The sequence below is a fragment of the Lepidochelys olivacea genome (genome assembly GCF_965140295.1).
Source record: "Lepidochelys olivacea isolate rLepOli2 genome assembly, chromosome: 27".
Taxonomy (NCBI): domain Eukaryota; kingdom Metazoa; phylum Chordata; order Testudines; family Cheloniidae; genus Lepidochelys; species Lepidochelys olivacea.
In genome coordinates this window covers 9,071,761-9,090,875 of record NC_140437.1, presented here as the reverse complement: position 1 = coordinate 9,090,875, position 19,115 = coordinate 9,071,761, and the positions used below count along the sequence as shown (strand labels likewise).

The 19,115-nt window shown below is 52.9% G+C and overlaps 1 protein-coding gene across 1 annotated transcript in view; it reads right to left on the bottom strand.

Moving 5' to 3' along the window:
* The window catches only part of ITGB3 (integrin subunit beta 3), a 43,162-nt gene that overhangs the window by 20,852 nt on the left and 3,195 nt on the right, over window positions 1-19,115 (bottom strand). The window contains exons 2-3 of the mRNA XM_084615633.1: window positions 8,387-8,469; window positions 1,266-1,458 (exon numbers count right to left, since the gene is read on the bottom strand). Of these exons, the coding sequence (XP_084471759.1) occupies window positions 1,266-1,458; window positions 8,387-8,469 (276 nt within the window). The remainder of the gene's footprint in view (window positions 1-1,265; window positions 1,459-8,386; window positions 8,470-19,115) is intronic.

Here is a 19,115-nt window from a genome sequence, read left to right as displayed (position 1 = left end):
AAGGAAGAGGGCGGCTAGGTTCACCTGATGGGAATGGGGATAAAAGGTGGCTGCCCCCCGTACTGGGAAGGTGGCTCGAGGGAGTCCCAGGGGCTGTTGCAGGGAGTAGATCCAATACGGAGTCGCACGGTGAGAACGGAGGTTTCAAAATGCCCATGTGGATAAGATTCTTAGTCATGGCTCAGAATAGTTCCCAGGTACTCAGAACCCCAGGCCCCACAATAAGCAACATGCAGGACCTCACGGGCTTGGCTGCAGTCCAGGGTAAGCAAACCCAGGCCTCCAGAATAGCTTCTCATTAATAAGGGAGGGACCACAGGTACACAGGACATGGCCTGATGAGTCAGGAAACCTGGGCTGTCGTTCCAGACCCTGTCGTGTGACCTTGGGCAAGCCCCTTCATGCCTGTTTCCTGGGCTGTCTCTGACGCTGCGTATTACGCGGTCTAGCATAAGGGGGCCCTGAGCTCAGCTGAGGTCTGCGTGGCATGCGAGTTGGTTTCGAAGGCATTTCACCAGGGCTGCAATTAGCATGCTGTATGTATGTTAGATACAGACCCCGTGCGTATGAAACACAAAACACAGCCCTACATTAGGCTGCTCTCCACCACATCAGGTGAGGGGTAACATCTTCTAAAGCACCCCGTTGAATTAGGAGCCTACCAACTTTCAGTTCAATTGACCTGGGCAAGTCACGTCCCTGTTTTATACCTCAGTTTCCCCTTCTGTTAAATGGGGATAATGATACTGACATCCTTTGTCAAGCGCTTTGAGATGAAAAGTGCCATGCAGGTGCTAGGCTTTATTATGATGATGTCAGTTAGACTTAAGCCCCCAAGCACATAAGTGGCTTTTGAAATTGGGACTTCGGCACCTAGGTCACTGAAGTGCTTTTGAAAATTGTATCCTGTAACTAGTCTGGCATCGAGTCACAGGTCCAGTCTCAAGGCCTTAACAGCTCACCTGGCCTACAGCATATCACCTGGCCTGCAGGGTTAATCCACTGATTAACATTGGGTTCCTGTAACAAAGACACCACCTTCCTGATTGTAAAGCTACAGGATTGGATGTTGCTCTATGTATGTAACCTACACTCACTCGTGTGCTACTCTGTCCCTCTCTCGTGGTGGCTGGGCCATGTACAGAGGCTGATGAAGCTACTACCAGCCAAGAGACCTACTTCTGTTAGCCCAGACAGTAGAGGCTCATGGTTTGAAAGCCAGAGGTTTCAGGTTCAACCCCAACAGGGGTTTTTTTGGCTCCTACCTGGCCGCAGGTGCAGTTCAATTTTCTGAGGGCTCATTTGGGTGGTGACGGTCTGTCCAGAGCCGGTGTTACTGAGTGGCTTGTCCTCTAGGATTTCCATGCTGCTGACCGGGTACTCGATGAAATCCTGCGTGCAGCCATTTTGGAGGAGGTTCTTTTTCAGGTCGCAGCGAGGGGTTCCCTGCCCCAAGCCCTGTGGGCAAGAAGGCGGAGATAGAAGCAAAGTCCCAATGCGGCTGACTGCCAGGGATTGGGACTGGGATGCGGCTGACTGGGATTAGGCCAGAAATAGGGGCAGTGGATCAGGCGTTGTTGGGAGTGGGGCTGTGGCTCTGAAACTCCTTAGCACAGAGCCTGGGACGAACCCGGGATGGATGGCCAGCAGGATGCAATATAGGGGCCTCTCCTCACTGAGGACAGCAGGAGAAGAGGTGGGGAGCCAGTGACAGGATGGGAGCCGTAGCAATACATAGACCCAGAGGTAACCAATCCCCCACTCCAGCTCAGCACCCGTTCAGGAACGCATTGAAGTGGCTCGAGTTTCAGAGGTGCTCAGCCTGGGGCAGGGCCCTTAGTAAGTGTAACTATTGCCCTGGCCTCTGGCTGGCCCCACAGCCAACAACAGCGTGCTCCTTGTGGGGTGCAAAGGGAGCAGCTCCTTTAGCTCGGGTGGTAAAGGCCAGTGCTTTTGATGCAGAAGATTCCCAGGTTCAAGCCCTACAGGTGCCCATGGGGTATGCAGGTGTGGAAACCTCCGGCTCCCGTGGGCTTGGGACAATAGCCTTTAGCTGCTGGCAAAGGTTTCCTGAGTGAATTTGACTCTGCTTTGCCCCAGAGCAGACCCAATGTCCATCGAGCCCAGATCCTGTCTCTCTCAGTGGCCAACAACACCAGTTGCTTCTGAGGAAGAAACTCTGTGGGAGGCAGTTACGGGCGAACACACCCCTAGGGAAATTTGTTCCTGAACCCCAGTAATTAGAAGGCCTGGAGCAGGATGGTTTAAAACCCTTGTCACACCAGGGCTAAGATGGAAGGACCCAGGAGGGCTGCTGGCTCAGACCTTTCTCTGCAGACACTTTGCAAACAGCGGCTATGTTTGCTGGGAGAGGGTGAGATGCAGCCCAGGCACTGACAGAAGGCGGGGACTGCGCAGCCAAATGGGATTCTGACCTTTCCATGCCCTGACTTCCCCGAGTCATGGGGGCAGCAGAGTGCCAAAGCCTGGAGCTCTGCCTACGGGAGGCAGGGAAGTTGCAGGGAAGTAACAGCCCCACTGCTAGAAATTCATCCCGAATAAGAAGCCAGCTGGTTGTGGGACAGCCTGTCACATTGAGGAGGTTAATTCCTGGACGAGGAAACCACAGACGTATCTACTCACTCCAGCCTCCTGCAGGCTGCAGTGCTGTGGAGGAACAGAGCACCAAAAAAGGAGTAAAAGAACCGAAAGAGCAAGAGCTGAAACAGCGAGAGCTGGAGGAGATGCTGTCGACCACCCCGCAGGGACCAGAAACTTAAATGGCAAAGTCACTGTGTATATCTCCAGGTCCCGTGGGCATTTCTGAGAAACCTGCCTGGCCCTTTCCCCCGGGGCCAGTTTCTAATCTGCCTAGGGCTGGTGCTGCCAGCTTCCCCGATACGCTGTCTCTGGGGGGAGGTGGTTTCTCAGGTAGGCAAATATGTAATAATTGAACTCCTGCCCTCTGCTGTCCATGAACTGGCTAGAGACAAAGGCCAAGATTTTCAAATTCCACTGGCACCTCAACACCATCAGGGCTCTGTTGTGTTAGGGGTGGTACAACTCTAGAGCATGGGCTTGTCTACACATGGAAGTTAATTCCGAATAAGGTGTGTGGGGGGGTGTGACTTTAAAGCAGATTAACTATCCCTGATTAACGCCAGGTATGGACGCTTTTATTCCAAATTCGCTTAGTCTGCTTCCTGGAGTTAATCCAGAGTAGCTATTCTGGAATAACTCCGCATTGAATAAAGCCTAAGAGCCAATCCTGGCCACAAAGAATTTATGGTCTAAACAGGCAAAGGCTGGGAGAGAGAGGAAGAGGCAAAGTGACTGGCACAAAGTAACACAGCAGGTCTGTGGAGAGCCAGGAATAAAACCCCGGTCTCCCAGGTCCCAGTGCAGCACCTCTACCCACTGGGCAGCGCTGCCCCTCTTTCACCCTCCCTTCTGAAAATCAGAGCCTCTTTGATCACCGTGATGCTTGCAGGCATCCCATTATTCCCTCGGCTTGTATATTACATAGAATCATAGACTATCAGGGTTGGAAGGGACCTCAGGAGGTCATCTAGTCCAACCACCTGCTCAAAGCAGGACCGATCCCCAACTAAATCATCCCAGCCAGGGCTTTGTCAAGCCTGACCTTAAAAGCTTCTAAGGAAGGAGATTCCACCACCCCTCCCTACCTTCCCCCAGCCCTTTGCTTTGTCTAGTTGGACTGTTGGCTCTCTGGCTATATCAGACCAGGGCCCTTGCCTCAGCTGGGCCCTGGGGTGGTACCGTAATCCAAACCACAACATATGCAAACACAATGTCTGTTCCTGTATCCTGCCCTCCTACCTCCCTGTGGGTTTATTCCCCTGCTGTGCATTGTCTAAGCCCCAGATGGAGAACTCTCTGGGGCAGCCGCTTTTGTGTTATTTGTCTGGACTGTGCCTAGTCTTACTGAGACAGAGGTCAGTAACAGTCCTCACAGCATTATCCTAAAGCTACTGTGTGTGTCTCTCTCTGCTTCACAGTCATGCTTCTGCTAAGAATCTCCCCCAGCGTCCCTCTACCTGGCTTCCTGTTACACATTTAAAGGCATACGATATGGATCCCCCTAAATCCAAAGTCTCTAGTCCATCTGCATCTCCTGATTCCTCCTTCGCGCCAGTGTGTGGCTCCGCTGACGGCTGGGGCGTGATGCTTGGTTTAAACTGGTGTCACAGAGATCGGAATCTGGCCCTGTGTTTCTAGAACAGGCAGAACCAAAACCGGAGCTCTGGGACACCTCAGCACTGGAGGGTTTCGAATGCCGAATCCAAACCTTCCCGGAGCTGGAGGTGGTTAGAGTCAGCTCGTTACAAAGACAGATTCCAGCTGCGAAGTGGGATCTGAAAGGGCCCAGGAGAAGGGACTATCTTTTGTTTGGATCAAATGAGTGGAAGGATACAAATGGCGTTGTGAGGCAGGCCTCGCTGGCAGTGACTGCACTATTGGCCTCGCTTCCCCCCCAGCAGGGCCGATAGCCACGAAAGGCAGGAGCAGCGAGCTCCCTCCTTTGAGGGCTTCCATTTCTCAGCTCTCCGCTTAGGCTTCCTGCTGTCAGTCACTGGCCAGATGGCATCCGACTCTGCTCCATATTAGCGACTACATGGCCAGCCACGCCAGATGACCGGGGCTGCTGGGCGTTGATAACTTGTTGCCTGGCAGTGGGCTAGGAGTCCTGGGTTCTATTCCTGGCTTTGCCACCGACTTGCTGCGTAACCACAGGCAAGTCACCCGGCCCCTCCCTCTGCCTCCGTTTCCTCATCTGCAAAACAGGGATAGTATTTACCTCCTTCACTGGGTGGCTGAGAGGCCTAGTCACTAACTTTGTACAGTGCTTTTGGGGTGGCTGCCATCTTGGCTGATGGACCGCGGTCCCCAAGAGCTCAACACTGGAGCTCCTACCTCTTGAACCAAAGGTTGCCTGACTGGGGCTGTCCCAGCCTCAGCTCCTCTGCAGATCAGGGATGGAGGGGGAGAGGTAACACTCACTCCCTGGGATGGATCCTTGCTACAGGTGTCTGGGTCCCATGCTGTGTTCCCCATCCTAGCCCGTCAAAACCAGAGCAAGCCACGGGCTAGGGATATTCTGCAGTGACAGTAATGCCAGACTTAATAACATTGCTGGCCAGACAACACGCGCTGGGCCCCCACAATTCCTATGGAGTTCACAGGGAATCGTTCAGCACCTGTCAGGATCAGAAGTTTTAGACACACTGCTCGAGAGGGGGTGCTCTTCCCCTGAGACTGCAAGTTAATGCCAAGAAGCCCTCCAACACCCCCTCCGCAGGGCTCAGAAGAACCATCAGCTGGTAATTAGCTTTGGCTGCTAACGACCAGGGTTCGTTTTAGACTCATAGACTTTAAGGCCAGAAGGGACCCTCATGATCATCTAGTCTGACCTCATACACGTTACAGGCCACAGAACCTCACCCACCCATCCCTGTAAGAGACCCCTAACCTCCGGCAGTTACTGAAGCCCTCACATCATGATTTAAAGACTTCGAGTTACAGAGAATCCACTGTTTACCCTAGTTTAAACCTGCCAGTGACCTGTGTCCAAGAAGAAGATGAACCCCCCACCAGGATCTCTGCCCATCAGACCTGGGGGGAAATTCCTTCCCAATCCCAAATATGGTGATCAACTGGACTCTGAGCACATGGGCAAGATCCCCCAGCCAGACACCCGGGAAAGAATCTCTATGGTAACTTGGAGCCCCCGTCCAGTGTCCTATCACCCGGCCATTGGACATATTTGTTGCTAGCAGTCCCAGTTTTGAACTGGCAAGCTAGCAAGGGAGAAAACAACATGCCACTGACGGTCCCCTGGGCTACCAAGCCCTCCCATCCCTGAGTCCTAATAACAAGCAGGGCTGCGTAGAGCCTTCCTTAGGTCTCTGCAGCCTCTGTAGGTTCTGCTGCCAGCCCACAGCTCGGGCACTTTGCTAATGCTTGTGACTAGGTTAGGGACACGGTGCCAGGGGAAAGCAGCTGAATCCAGGCAAGCTGGGCTGCACAGGTCACGCTGTTCTGTAGCTGCATAGCCATGGTGACTGGCTGGGACATCACAGCCTTCTGTAGTGCTCTGTGCTAATTGAAAACCACATGTTCTTATGGGCAGGGCCCCAATTTGGGAGCCAGGAGGCTGAAGTGCAAATCCCAACTCAGCTACTGGGTGCACATGGGCATATTACTTCTCCTCTCTCTGCTTCAGTTTCCCCAATGAAGATAATGATTCAGACCCACCTTCAGGGATGTCTAGGGTGAAGGTACTAAGGACAACAATTTATTATTCATGCACTCATGGATGATGTTCAGACCCCCATGAAAAAAGCATCCACTGCTGAGATCTCCGGGATAACACCGATGGATCATTTCCTCAGCCGTACCAAATACTTAATGCCTCAGAGGCACCCTCCTTCCCTTATAATGCTCCTAGCCAGCTGTGGAATGGTGTGTGGGGAGGGAGGTTTCCTCCTGACTCCTACCAGAGACTATGCCCTGAAGCCTGAGGGTCCCCTGGATCGCCACATGCAAAAGTTATGAATGGCCATCAAAATCATCCAGCCCCAGTCTGCAACTCCCCGACCTGCAGCAGCAGATGCCACAGGCTGGATGGGATGCAATGGAAAGCAGCGTTTCCCTCGATTGTTTCCTCATGTATGTCCCTGCCCTGTCATTGCAGTACCCACTCCCTGGTTTTCAGCTGGGTCCCATGCAGGGCCAAGACTGCCTGGATGGAGGGAGGGAGGGTTAGAAGAAACTGCAACATGGGAAATTCTAAATTTCTGCAACTCAAATTCTGCAACAACCAGATGCTTCCTCTGCCCTTAAGGAGACAGTAGCAGGGCTTGGCCCTGCAAACGTTGCTCACGCAGAGGTCTGAACGCAATGGGACTACGCACTATACTCTGTACTACTCAGTGTGAATAATAGAGGCAGAACTGGCCTGGTTCACAGCCAGGCCTGAGTAAGTGTGACTGGGGTCCCCTGTTTAGAATGGAAGCGGCTGGAATGCAAAGAATTCCTGCAGGAAGGAACCAAACAAATAAAGGTGCTGTCCCTTTAAATAAAGTGCGATGAAGTGGGGGGAGGGGGATCTGATTTGCTAAATTAAGAAAATGTGGCCAGATGTGGGCAGCCACACAGTGGAGCGGCTTTGCGCAGCCCAGCACTCTGGGGGCCGGCTGCTGACAGTCAGACGTCTCTTTCCCAAATTGTCACGTCTCTGTAAGTACGGCCCCCCCCAGCAAGTGCGGGGAATATTTCCTTGTTTGGAAATTCTGGCTGGATCCGGGGAAAGAACTCACAGCACGTCAAGCCGCCCCCGCGGCCTGAGAACAAGGGCGGGGAGGGGAAGGCTTGTGCTGGAGCCAGTTAGAAAAGCCCCATTTCCCCAGGCTGCCCCAGAGACAATTAGTGCAGTCCTGCCTGGAGGTTTGACTGTCACACGCCAGAGAAACTCGGGGTAATCACAGCAAGCCTCTCCCTGAGTTGAGAACAGATCGGCCTTAGTTATCAGATGGGCAAACTAACAATGGCTCCCTTTCCTAGACAGACAGACAGACACACCCACCCCTCAGTGTCTCCCCCTCTCCCAAATTCACACACAGTCAGACACTCAAGCACACACAGGCGTGGGTACAAATCCTGTCACATGCACATGCATTTCAACACACACACACTAACCCCGAGGACTTGGTCTATGCATAAAATTAGCCTGACCAAGTGGCAGATGCTCAGGGCTGTGAAAAATTTCCCCTGTGGAGATGTGGCTAGATCAACCACCTAATGACCACGCCTGGATTAACCACATGGATGGAAAAACCCCTTCGAGAAACCCCAACCCCCGAGACACCCCCTCACCCCATGTTTCAGAGCCTGGGCTCCAACCCAAACTGGAACGTCTACACTGCTATTTTTAGCCCAGCGGCCTGAGCCCCGCAAGCCTGAGTCAATTGACCGGGGCTCTGAGACTTGGCACCCTAACCGTCAGAGATTGGCTTAAACGCCGAAGCACAAGATTTAATATCCCCGCCAATGTTTTTATCCTCACTCATTGCTCCTTGCCGGATAACATCGTCACGTCAGCCGCCAGCAGCTCCCATTGTGACACTCCTGGGTACAAGTTTAAAAGCATCCAGCACTCAAGGGGCCACGATCTTGTTACAAATGATGGTTGAGCTTACAGAGTAGATAGGGCCAGAAGCACCCTGGACCCAGATGCAACTAACATGCAGCTAAAGGGCTGAATTCATTCATCATTAAGAACAGGGCTAAAGGCAGCAGCAGATAAGCAACGAAAGGCCGGGCAAAGGTATGAACCACACAGGCTGGCTGCATGTTGTCCCCTTACCTCCTGGAAGCACCATGCACACAGCGGGCTCACGGCCAGACACTGCTTGCAGGAATTCACCCCGCGAGTGGTACAGATGTTACCTGAAAGAGAGAGACAGAGACCGATTAACACCTGTGCCGGCCTGGCCTGAAGCAAAGAGGCTCCTTCCAGATGCAAAGCAGGGTCACATTGTTCTTTGCTGATCAGGAAGGCTGGCTGGCGCCCAGCTCTCCTCGCACAAGGAAATGGCAAGTCTCTGAAATTCATTGTTATTGTTGGTATGTCCGAGAGGTCGCAGCCAAGATCAGGGCCCCATTGTGCTAGGGGCTGTACGGACAGTCCCTGCCCCAGAGAGCTTCCAGTCTACATAGACAAAGGGAAGGAGGGGAAGCAGAACCACAGAGAGCGGAAGCAACTTGCCCAGAGTCCGGTAGCAGGACCAGAAGCCACGTCGCCTGCATGCTAGTCTAGTACCATCTCCCCTTGGCCATACTGCCTCTGTCTTCTGTGCCACCCTGCCATGCTCTGATTACAGAGGAGGCCATTTGCCTCTGTGGATGCCCGCAATCCGCGACTATCACACTGACTCTCCGATCGCCATGCCATGGGCCCCCAGTGAAGACAGTGAAGAATGAGAAGCCGCCAAGGAGTCTTGGGCCTGATTTTCAGAAGGGAGTACCTGCAATTCCCAGTGGCTTCAGTTCAGTGATGCTCACCCAGGCCGCCCATCACACACAGACCCAAGAGGGGCACTGGCTGGTGGGAGCCCTTGGGTTTGGAGGAACAGCCCAGCAAATGCAGAAAAAGGTCCCACTCCTCTGTACTTGGGAAGGTTTGTGCCACCTCTGGTCCTGCCTTCCATGGTGCACGGGTCAATCATAGAATCATAGAATCTCAGGGTTGGAAGGGACCTCAGGAGGTCATCTAGTCCCACCCCCTGCTCAAAGCAGGACCAATCCCCAATTAAATCATCCCAGCCAGGGCTTTGTCAAACCTGACCTTAAAAACTTCTAAGGAAGGAGATTCTACAACCTCCCTAGGTAACGCATTCCAGTGTTTCACCACCCTCCTAGTGAAAAAGTTTTTCCTAATATCCAACCTAAACCTCCCCCATTGCAACTTGAGACCATTACTCCTTGTCCTGTCCTCTTCTACCACTGAGAATAGTCTAGAACTATCCTCTTTGGAACCACCTCTCAGGTAGTTGAAAGCAGCTATCAAATCCCCCCTCACTCTTCTCTTCTGCAGACTAAACAATCCCAGTTCCCTCAGCCTCTCCTCATAAGTCATGTGTTCCAGACCCCTAATCATTTTTGTTGCCCTTCGCTGGACTCTCTCCAATTTATCCACATCCTTCTTGTAGTGTGGGGCCCAAAACTGGACACAGTACTCCAGATGAGGCCTCACTAATGTCGAATAGAGGGGAACGATCACGTCCCTCGATCTGCTGGCTATGCCCCTACTTATACATCCCAAAATGCCATTGGCCTTCTTGGCAACAAGGGCACACTGTTGACTCATATCCAACTTCTCATCCACTGTCACCCCTAGGTCCTTTTCCGCAGAACTGCTGCCGAGCCATTCGGTCCCTAGTCTGTAGCGGTGCATTGGGTTCTTCCATCCTAAGTGCAAGACCCTGCACTTATCCTTGTTGAACCTCATCAGATTTCTTTTGGCCCAATAATCCAATTTGTCTAGGTCCCTCTGTATCCTATCCCTACCTGCCACTGTATCTACCACTCCTCCCAGTTTAGTATCATCCGCAAATTTGCTGAGAGTGCAATCCACACCATCCTCCAGATCATTTATGAAGATATTGAACAAAACCGGCCCCAGGACCAACACTTGGGGCACTCCGCTTGATACCTACCGGCTGCCAACTAGACATGGAGCCATTGATCACTACCCGTTGAGCCCAACAATCTAGCCAACTTTCTACCCACCTTATAGTGCATTCATCCAGCCCATACTTCTTTAACTTGCTGACAAGAATACTGTGGGAGACCGTGTCAAAAGCTTTGCTAAAGTCAAGAAACAATACATCCACTGCTTTCCCTTCATCCACAGAACCAGTAATCTCATCATAGAAAGCGATTAGATTAGTCAGGCATGACCTTCCCTTGGTGAATCCATGCCGACTGTTCCTGATCACTTTCCTCTCGTGTAAGTGCTTCAGGATTGATTCCTTGAGGACCTGCTTCATGATTTTTCCGGGGACTGAGGTGAGGCTTACTGGCCTGTAGTTCCCAGGATCCTCCTTCTTCCCTTTTTTAAAGATTGGCACTACATTAGCCTTTTTCCAGTCATCTGGGACTTCCCCCGTTCGCCATGAGTTTTCAAAGATAATGGCCAATGGCTCTGCAATCACAGCCGCCAGTTCCTTTAGCACTCTCGGATGCAACGCGTCCGGCCCCATGGACTTGTGCACATCCAGCTTTTCTAAATAGTCCCTAACCACCTCTTTCTCCACAGCGGGCTGGCCACCTACTCCCCATGCTGTGATGCCCAGCCCAGCAGTCTGGGAGCTGACCTTGTTCGTGAAGATAGAGGCAAAAAAAGCATTGAGTACATTAGCTTTTTCCACATCCTCTGTCACTAGGTTGCCTCCCTCATTCAGTAAGGGGACCACACTTTCCTTGGCTTTCTTCTTGTTGCCAACATACCTGAAGAAACCCTTCTTGTTACTCTTAACATCTCTTGCTAGCTGCAGCTCCAGGTGTGATTTGGCCCTCCTGATTTCATTCCTACATGCCCGAGCAATATTTTTATACTCTTCCCTGGCCATTTGTCCAATCTTCCACTTCTTGTAAGCTTCTTTTTTATGTTTAAGATCAGCAAGGATTTCACCGTTAAGCCAAGCTGGTCGCCTGCCATATTTACTATTCTTTCGACACATTGGGATGGTTTGTCCCCGTAACCTCAACAGGGATTCCTTGAAATACAGCCAGCTCTCCTGGACTCCTTTCCCCTTCATGTTATTCCCCCAGGGGATCCTACCCATCAGTTCCCTGAGGGAGTCGAAGTCTGCTTTTCTGAAGTCCAGGGTCCGTATTCTGCTGCTTACCTTTGTTCCCTGTGTCAGGATCCTGAACTCAACCAACTCATGATCACTGCCTCCCAGATTCCCATCCACTTTTGCTTCCCCCACTAATTCTTCCCGGTTTGTGAGCAGCAGGTCAAGAAAAGCTCCCCCCCAGTTGGCTCCTCTAGCACTTGCACCAGGAAATTGTCCCCTACGCTTTCCAAAAACTTCCTGGATTGTCTATGCACTGCTGTATTGCTCTCCCAGCAGATATCAGGAAGATTAAAGTCGCCCATGAGAACCAGGGCGTGCGATCTAGTAGCTTCTGCGAGTTGCTGGAAGAAAGCCTCATCCACCTCATCCCCCTGGTCCCGTGGTCTATAGCAGACTCCCACCACTACATCACCCTTGTTGCTCACACTTCTAAACTTAATCCAGAGACGCTCAGGGTTTTCTGCAGTTTCATACTGGAGCTCTGAGCAGTCATACAGCTCCCTTACATACAGTGCTACTCCCCCACCTTTTCTGCCCTGCCTGTCCTTCCTGAACAGGTCCCCTCCGAGAAGGCTGCGGAAAGCAGGCCGTGGCAGTGCACAAAGAAGTCATGGTGGAATGGAGCAGGGAGACGGGAGAAGAGGCGAGTGAACCGAGCTGGGCTGGCTCTGCAGAGAACTGGAAGGGATGGAGGCAAAGCAAGTGCACCAAGGTTGTGAGTTGAGGGGAAAACTCCTACCAGCTGAAGGATCTCTGGGGTTCAGTGTAAGCCTGGACCAAGGGGTTTGGTGACAGCAAAGGAGTTGGGGGGCTTTGTCCTGCAGCGGGCAGGAGGAGGTTTTGGAGAGAGCAGTGAGCTGTGAGAGCAGTGAGAGCAGTGAGCTGATGTGGGTGGCTGCCCAAGGAGCAGGTGGGGGAGGATTAGGTTCTGTATCTGCACGCTAACGGGTGTAAAGTGGCCTCGCTACGGTGAAGTCAACGGAGTGGTGCTGACAGAACCCAGCTGGGAATCTGGGCTGATATTTGCACACACATGTGATGCAAGAGGAAGAGAAACAGAAAGATGATGACGACAGGTCTCACTAACTTGAGATAGGGATAGAAACCAGTGAACATGAGAAGTCAGGCTTCCTTGCCCTCCTCCCTCCCCCAATCCCTGCCCCCAAAACGAGTGCCTGTTCCGGGTGCAAGCAGAACTGGCTCCTTTCCAGCTGAGCAGAGGGCCTGGCTACGTTCCAAGGAGTTTAATCCTAAAGTGAACACACTTGCACATAGATTCAGGAATTCCTTCCCCGCTCTCAGCAGCTTTCCATGCAGCTGGGGGCAGGAATTCCTGAGCATATGCAATATAAAGAACAATGCACAAAGCCTTCTCCGAGGCCAATCCTGGGAACCTAAGAACTGCCACAGCAGCTTCAAATGCTGGCACATCTAGACCAGGATCCTGCCTCCGGCAGGGTACATCTACACTGCAGAAATAGGTGTGTCCTTCACTCGGCTTCAATTAGCAGTGTGGACACAGCAACCCGGGCTAGCAGAGCAAGTTACAACTGATAGGAGAGCCTGGGGTTGAAGTCGCGCTGCTAACCCAAGTTAGAAGCCATGCCTTCGCTGCTGTTTGAACCCTAGTTAGCGAATCTGGCTTGCAAACACTCCTTTTTTGCAGTGTAGACGCACCTTCCATGACAAGAAGAGAAGGAAGACAAATCCTCCTGGGGCTCCGCCGTGTTGTCTGTCTAGTGGGGACATCAAAGTTTCGAGAGAGCTTTTCTCCTCTGCTCAGCCACAGACTTGGCCTGCTCTGGTGTAGCTGAATCCTTGACAAGCGCTAGCATAGACAGACCAAACTGCCACCAGCTGCCAGTTGAATGGGCCCATCCCAGCCCACTTTCAAGCCTTCTGAGGGGGATTCGGCTCCACGGGCAATAGCCAGCTGGGAGTTCCTGCAGGGACCGGCTGTCACCAGCTGTCAGGGCACTGCGCCAATCAGACCTTATCTCATCAGGGATAGAGGACATGGGGCAGAAAATGCTGGCCACAGCCTATCTATGCTAGGGCTCCCAGCAGTGGAGCCAGATACATGTCAGCAGTGGTCGGAAACTTTCACAAAATTCCCCTGGTGTCGGCAGGACCCTGTGGTTGGGGCCTGTTGGTGTCAGCCTGGCTGCAATGTGGCCAACAACGGTTGTTACCAGCGGGAACGGGTGCTAGGGCAGACAGAGCCAGTGCGTGTAATAAAACTCACTGCTCCAGGGCACCCCCTTGCAACGTCAGGGGGAATCGCAGCAGCTTTGCCTCAGTTTCCCCTGGGTCTTCCAAAACTCCATCCAACCTCCAATGCCTTCCAAGCTGCTCTGATGACTTAGCCCTCCAACTAAGCCACATTTAGCCCCACCCCTTCCAGTGTACCAGTGTCTCCAGGCCTTAGGTCAGTGGGAGGGACACTTCTATAGTTAGGTCGGTGTAAACTGCCTTGCATCGCCCTAACTCTGTAGCATGTACCTGACCACAGATCTGCCATTTTTCTTCCTCCCCTGTATCAGGGCTCCCACATTCCTTCTTCCCCCTGACTGCAAGGGTACCCTCCAGCCCTCTCATGAGGATCTGTAAAGAGTCCTCTTAGCTTAGCTTCAGGGTCCTCAGGCTCATGAGGACTCCGTCCCCAGACCCTGGCCATCAGAGATCTAACAACTGCCCCTCTCTCCCCTTAGCTCCATCTAGTAGACTCCTCATACAGTCACACCACTACTACGCTCCCTTACCCTGCTCCAGAGGCTTTAAAAATCCCAGGAAAGTGCTTTCCCAATACTCTGAGTATCTTCTGTCACCTTCAAGTATCTAAATTCTCCCCATAGACCCTGCCTTTCCTGGGAACACGCCCTGCATTCGCATATCAGCTGATCAGCTGTTTCTTTAACCTGACCTGCCTTTCCCAACCCATTGTTGTCTGGACTCAATAAAGATCAATGATTATTCAACCCACAGGGACTAGTCAACACTGCAAATGTGAGAACGTCACTGAGCCATGCAGAACTTTGCTGCGAGTAGTGCATTTGCCTCTATTCTGGGGCTTTTTTTATAGCCTCTTCTTCCTCTCATCGGCCAGTAATTCTTGTCATTCCTTTTTAAACTAACCTTGAAATCCCTGATTACTCAGTGGAATCTTTAGAGCAATTTCTCCATATATATATATATATATGCTTTTTCTCCACTCACTTATTTACTCCCCCTCCCAGCTCAGCTTTTTTCCTTTTAAGGCCCCACTCTGTGGAGGTATGGTGGGGCATGACTAATTGAACAGGGCTTTCAGCTGGCCCCAGGCCTAAAAGGGGCAGGCTGCCAGTCACAGGGTGCTGGGTGATGTTGCTGGCCTGCGATATGCAGGAGGTCAGACTAATCTAGTGGTCCCTTCTGGCCTTAAACTCTATGGTTCTCCAGTGTCACTGCCTTTTCCTGCACCTCAGTTTCCCCATGAAAACATAGAGCTGCACCGTCTTCACTAGGATGCTGAGCATTTGTGTAACTAGTGTCTGTAAAGTGCGTGGAGATCCTTCGTGCAATCGACGGATCGCTGTGGTTACCGCAGCGCATCTGGCTGGCGGCGGGTGTAACGCTGTGACTCTTTGGAAATCCTTTGCTGAAGGGCAGTTGTTGGTTCTGAAGCCTCTCCCTCCTGCATGGCCTGGCATCACCGCCTGGGACTAACAGAATCATAGAATCATAGAATATCAGGGTTGGAAGGGACCTCAGGAGGTCATCTAGTCCAACCCCCTGCTCAAAGTAGGACCAATCCCCAACTAAATCATCCCAGCCAGGGCTTTGTTAAGCCTGACCTTAAAAACTTCTAAGGAAGGAGATTCCACCACCTCCCTAGGTAACGCAAATCATTGCCTCGCAAAGAATCATTGGGTCGCACGGCCACTTGTGCACATGTGCCGAGGCAGCAAAGCACGGGTGATAGCTGTCTCGCTGGGGACTGTGCCGGCAACCTCCAGCGCAAAACACCTGAGCTACTATGGCGTGAGCCAGACCTCCCCAGCAAGGTCTGTAACAGCCTCAGGCCCTCTGTGGATCAGCACAGATGGGGACACACAGCACACACTGCGCAGTGGGTTCCACATGTGTGTTTTCCTGGAAAAGAGGCTTCCATTACCAGAGCCCCTGCGGACTGACTGGTCCCTCTGATTTCAATCCATCCAGGGCTTCTTGGCATCCTGCCTCCACCTGAAGCACCCTTCAGGGCCCCATGGATTTTATCAGTGCAGTGCCCACACCAGCCAGAGAGGGCGCTCTTTAGGTACATGGTAACCCACCTCTGCATGGTTTGTGAGTTCTCTCCCGGCGCCATGGATGAGGGCCCCATGGATTTTATCAGTGCAGTGCCCACACCAGCCAGAGAGGGCGCTCTTTAGGTACATGGTAACCCACCTCTGCATGGTTTGTGAGTTCTCTCCCGGCGCCATGGATGAGGGCCCCATGGATTTTATCAGTGCAGTGCCCACACCAGCCAGAGAGGGCGCTCTTTAGGTACATGGTAACCCACCTCTGCATGGTTTGTGAGTTCTCTCCCGGCGCCATGGATGAGGGCCCCATGGATTTTATCAGTGCAGTGCCCACACCAGCCAGAGAGGGCACTCTTTAGGTACATGGTAACCCACCTCTGCATGGTTTGTGAGTTCTCTCCCGGCGCCATGGATGAGGGCCCCATGGATTTTATCAGTGCAGTGCCCACACCAGCCAGAGAGGGCGCTCTTTAGGTACATGGTAACCCACCTCTGCATGGTTTGTGAGTTCTCTCCCGGCGCCTAGCACAACCAGGCCTAGGGGGCTGACAAAGGCGCTAATACAACACCAACAATACTAACTGGTCGGACTGGCCGCAGGAGCTGATGCTTCCTGTAAATGGGTCCTGTTGTGGGGAAGAAGGGAGCCAGAGGAGGCAGCTGGCTCGGGGGCTGAGGGAGACCCGCTGACTGATGACCTCTCTCCTGTTACTGAGGCCCCGTGATGAGTCAGCTGGGTTTAAAGCACCAGGCCTCCTGCTCCAGCCCCATCGCTTGCCCCACTGCAGTGTATGTTGACAGGACAGAGGCTGGACTGAGAGGCGCCTGTCGCAAAACAAGGCGGCCTGACTCCCTGCTCCGGGATGGCCTGGCTCTGTGCACTGCAGCTGCAGACGCGGGGGTGGAAGTACCAGCTTTTGAGTGCTGTAGCTAAGGGGATGGGAGGAGGGGAAGGCAGGAAAATGAAAGCAGAACAGGAAGAGGAACCAGTGAAGCAACAGCGGCTGGTAGGAAATTGCTTAAAATAGCTGGGTGCCCAGACTGATTCTTTGCCCTTGCCTCAGAGCAATCGGAGCAGGAAGGGACACCCTCCCTGGGCTCGCTTGTATGCACGGCTTTTGGCCCTCACTGGGGCAGGACATAATGGGCCTGCCCTTAGCCAGCGCGGGGCACATGGCCAGGCTTCCTGCTCCATCCTAAGCAGCAGCTCACATCAGTCATTTGCACAGGGCAGGGGTGCTGTAGGCAGGCTAATGCCCACTGTAAAACTCAGCCCCCACACTCTTTAGGGACCCATTTTTCCAAAGAGTGATGGGTGCTGGGGGCAGTTTAATGGAAAGGGGTCTGATTCCTCTCCCCGCCCCGAGCCTTGTATCTCCTACCAGGAGAGCCACATCACCCATGTACAGTGAGCGTCTGATTCTGCAGCACTGGGCATTCACTCTGCACTGGTGTCAGTGCCCAGCCCCAAGGGTGAGGAAAAGGGCCATCAACACTGAGCTTTGCCCACATAATCCCTAGCTTTCATACAGCACGTTTCGCCCATAGATCTCAAAGTGCTTTACAACCATTACCCCTATTATACAGAGGGGGAAATCAAGGCACAGGAAGCAGAAGTAATTTGCCTAACATCACCAGGACTAGAACCTGGCTCTTTTGAGTCCCAGAGCAACACTCCTTCCATAAAACCACCAAAGACCCTTATTAAAGAAGATAATCTCTATTGACCACCCAAATTACACGTCTCTAAGTGCCCGTCTACATTGAGGGCATTCATACCAGCGTAGCTACAATGATGTTACAGTCAGCGCCCTGCTGTGTAGATACACAGGTATGGATGGTTATCACCTCTTCTTTCCATTCTCCTGCCCCCTTCAGTGTCAACTCTCCCCAGCCCTGCCAAGACCCTGCCAAGCTGCAGTCCGGGCACTATGAGCACGGGCACTGGATTTCTTTTGCTCATCAAAGCTGGCAGACAGCCACAAAGGGGCTCAGAGAGCGGCTTAGTGCTAGGGAAATTTCAGGAGAAGCATTAGCTTGGCAGCCCGCAGGAGAAGCACAAAGGGACCCTCAGTTGGCCATTGCGGGCATTCAGGATTCTGCACTGGGTCCTGCAAACCACTGGAGCTCCTGATAGATACATAAGACACAGAGGGTACCTTTGAAAGCTAAGGGGGCTCAGGCCACAGGGGTGGGCAGTGTCTAGCCCCGCTCAGAACAAAACCTGTGAGGCAGCCCTCACATGGCGTCCCGCAGGTTTGAACCAGTGCCACCACAGTCTCGCGGAGGGAGGGGAAGGTGTTCAGGTAGGCTCCCTGACCCCTCTGCAGCCCGAGAATTTCCTCCATTCCTCACTTCTGTCTTCCTAAGAACCACATTCACCTGCTGAGTCATGGGTTGCGGTCACCAGAGCGCAGTACTGAGCCCATGGTGCTTAGTTCTCCTTCAGCAGCCAACCGGCAGAGCGTGCTTCCTATCAGATGGGTTTTCTCCCCTCCGTGTTCGGGGCCTGTTGACAGGTGTGGTCATTAGTCTCACCCTGGGCTAGCTGGGGCTCCTCCCTTGCCCCACACAGCTGTGTTAGGGATAGAGCCCGCCTAGGAATGAGCCAATGTGGGGTCTAAAGCTGGCGCTGCATGACCTTGGGCAAGTCACTTAGGCCGAGTGTGGCAGCACCTGTCATGGATGTGGACCTGAGCTAGAGGCCATCTGTTGGACACAAAGCACTAAATATCCTGGGCTAAAGAACACGGGGACAAATGGCTCCCCATCTGCGTGTTGCAGCCACACTGTGCAGCCGGGACCTGGTGTGGTAAGGTCTCCTCTGGAGGGTCCTGAGCTAGGAACCCCATGGAGCACGTCCAACAGAGGCTGAGCCGGTCGTGCCAGCACTTGGAGCAGAGAGCTCAGCTGCAGCTAAACTCTGAGGCCTCCTGAAATCCGCTCCCCCCCCCCCTCGGGAAAGTCAAGCACCAGCGATGATGAATCCCAGCTCAGCTGCTTTCCAACCAGCGCCACCACTTAGCCCCCCTCTGCTGCGTTACCGTCCTGGCCACTTCCTTTTGATTCACTGCAGTAGCGAGAAGGGCCGGGGGTTTTCAGGGCTGGCTACAGGCAGGTGGTGAGGGAGAAGCAGACTCAGCAATGCTGGTCCCAGAGGAATTGTGTTTCTGTATACGGAGTGCCAAGTTTTCTTCCTTGGTGCTGGTGTAACTGGCAGACAGTGGGGTGAAACTGGCACCAGTGAGATCTGAATCAGGGCCCTGGTGCTGTCTCCTTTTGGGCGGGGCTGGTCAAAGAAGCCAGAGGGGGATAGGTTCACAAATCCCATTGACATACAATGAAAGTCAGGTATCTAACTCCTTTAGGCTCCTGTGACCATCCTGGATTCCACACAATTCCAAGCTCCTCTCTGAGGCCTCGATCCATGTCCCCTGTCCTGGGCAGA